Below are 2,500 nucleotides of genomic sequence, written 5' to 3' on the forward strand. Positions count from 1 at the left end.
CAAAAGTTTGGGAAACATTGATCAACTTTTAGAAAAAAAAAAAAAAAAGGTATTTGCTGTCAACTCACACTTAGTTTCCAAGCAAATTCCACGTCGAATAAATTTTCAAAAAAAAGTAACACATATTTTTTTTTGTAATTGCATAACAATCTCTTTTGAGAAACGCCCATCTCGTGACTCATCGGACTGATGACGTCACCAGTTTTGCGACCAGCGTAGTGACGTCATGGCATGGACGGCACGTGGCACCCAGAGGCCGTCACGTGACACCCAGAAGACGTCACGACGGGGCGACGAAAGGTGACGTCGAGAAGTCATCTCTTATTTCGCCCTCAGAGCCTTTTCCGAGGCCGAAGTCGTCCTCGAGCACACAAAGGCCGGATCGAGGACGGTGATATGTAACGCCTCGAGAATTAGTACTACATGAAGGCACCTGCTTTGTACTTCATTATTTTACGGATTATTCATCGTCAACAACACGTTCATAACACGGCGGCGGGTGATAATATTTCCATCTTCACTCCTTCTTCGAAAGTCAGCTTAAGAAATTACACCACACACTCTTCAAGGAAATGTCTCTTTTAAATCATTCAACAACAGTGAAACACACAAATAACAAATAAGAAATGTTTTTTGGTATAAGTGTTCAAGCAGCGGTGAACATACGTCTTCGTTCATTCTCCTTCGAGTCCTTGATCGGGATCTTTCACAAGTTCACAAGTCGCACTCCTCCGTTCGTCTTCCTCACGCGCACTGGACTCCCGACCGTCTCTGCTCGGACTCGGACGACTTGTGAGGAGCTCTAATACTCTAATACTCTCTAAGATGCTGATATGTACATGCTTTGTAGGTCCGTCAGAAGCGTTGCATAACGTTGCTAGCAACTCCTCCGCTCTCGATGGAAGGCAGCGAGGCTCTCGTGGAAGACTTGTGGGAATCGGTTCTTCAGGCTAGAGAACCGCCATTCCCTTGGACCTCGTTTCAAAATGCTGCTTCTTTCGACCTAAAGATTCGGTGCTTCTGAAGGCAATTGTGTCCTGACTGATACAGCAAACTAAAAAGTTGCTAACGGTAAATAATAATTATGATAGTATCTAAACGACCGAATGATAGTCCTTCCTTAGGAGTGTTCGTAGTAGAGCTCCCGGACGTCTGCTAAGGCGGACAGGAGGCTGGAGGTATTGGTTTCGGGTTTGGCAATGTCCGGAGAATGGCGTGTGGCATCCGTAGATTTCGTTGCCTCCGAGGGGATTCCCGGCGAAGGACCTCCAGCGGCATTGGGAACTCCTCCTCCTCCTCCTCCTCCTCCTCCTCCTCCACCACCACCTCCTCCTCCTGTTCCTCCGCTGCTGTAGTCTTCTGGTTCCTCCTTGATGAGAGTCGTGAACTGGGAGTCCTGATACTGACCTCCGCCCACCTGCAGGTACCTGCGTTGGGAAAGAGGAGGGAAGGAAGGTCAGTATTGTTGTAGAAGTTATGAAACGGAGGCCGTAGGTTTCCCTTCTTTCAAGTCTTTCCATTCTTTTGGTCGCTTACTCAAAAAAAGAAAAAAAGAAAGAAAATAAAACAACGCCTGTGCTCTCACCTTGTGTTTGCAGGTGGCGTGTAGGTGAAGGTGGTGGCCACGGCAGACACCCTCTCCGGCCCCTTCAGGTACCGGTCGAACTCCGAGCGGTCCACGTCGTCGAACACCTCGGCCTCGCCATGAGGGGGCACGGCGACCCCCTCGCCAGTGCTGCTGCCGGCGCTGTTGCTGTTACTGCTGCTGTTGCTGTTGCTAGCTAAGACGCCAGCGCCACTTCCTGCTACTGGCGCTCCTCCTCCTCCTCCTCCTCCTCCTCCTACCACTGATCCAGATCCTGCTCCTCCACCTGCTCCACCTGACGCGGTTCCACTCGGTCCACCGCCTTCTCCACTCACGTCACTCCTGGGACCTAAGAGAGGAAAGAAAGAAAATATACTTGACATTCTACGATTGAATTGTGCAACTTATGCATCATAACTCTCGTAATCATTTTTTTTTTAATGTTTTAAATGTCCGTAAGAGAGAAGCCCATCCCCAAGGCAAGCAGTGGGCCACATGGGCGCACCTTCGAGTGGCCAAATACGCCCCTCGAAAAAGCCAGACTGATCCGACACTTACTGCTGAAGGCCGGGTGAGAGAAGGCCGGGTGGTGATGGTCGTGCGTGTAGCCCTGAGGGTCGTAGTGGGTCGGGTAGTACCCCTCGGCACCGTTCATGTAGTCGTGGTAGTCGTAGCTGTGCGGCGGGTAGCCCGAGGCTGGCCCTGGGTACATGTAGCCCGAGTAGTTCTGTTGTGACTGCGAGAAGTAGTGGAGGAGCCGGGACGCCTGGTGAGGGCCGTCCATCGGGTGCTGCTGCGGCTGCTCCTGGTGGTGCAGGTGCTGCTGCTGGTGCTGCTGGTGCTGGTGGAGGCCGGAGGGCGTGTGCAGGTGGTCGTGGTCGTGCGGCGACGCCTCGGGTGGGGTCGGGAGGGCGG

At 51.9% G+C, this 2,500-nt stretch overlaps 1 protein-coding gene across 1 annotated transcript in view; it reads right to left on the bottom strand.

Annotated features, from left to right (window-relative positions):
• LOC122257220 (uncharacterized) overlaps positions 1–2,500 on the bottom strand; it is a 45,517-nt gene that overhangs the window by 625 nt on the left and 42,392 nt on the right. Inside the window, exons 3-5 of the mRNA XM_043022384.2 lie at positions 2,144–2,500; positions 1,586–1,934; positions 1–1,427 (exon numbers count right to left, since the gene is read on the bottom strand). The exon at positions 1–1,427 is cut by the window's left edge and continues 625 nt beyond it; the exon at positions 2,144–2,500 is cut by the window's right edge and continues 510 nt beyond it. Coding sequence (XP_042878318.2) covers positions 1,121–1,427; positions 1,586–1,934; positions 2,144–2,500 — 1,013 coding nt within the window. The 3' untranslated portion in view covers positions 1–1,120. The remainder of the gene's footprint in view (positions 1,428–1,585; positions 1,935–2,143) is intronic.

The sequence above is a fragment of the Penaeus japonicus genome, unplaced genomic scaffold (genome assembly GCF_977035675.1).
Source record: "Penaeus japonicus unplaced genomic scaffold, GWHDUDI00000001_assembly GWHDUDI00000031, whole genome shotgun sequence".
Taxonomy (NCBI): Eukaryota; Metazoa; Arthropoda; class Malacostraca; order Decapoda; family Penaeidae; genus Penaeus; species Penaeus japonicus.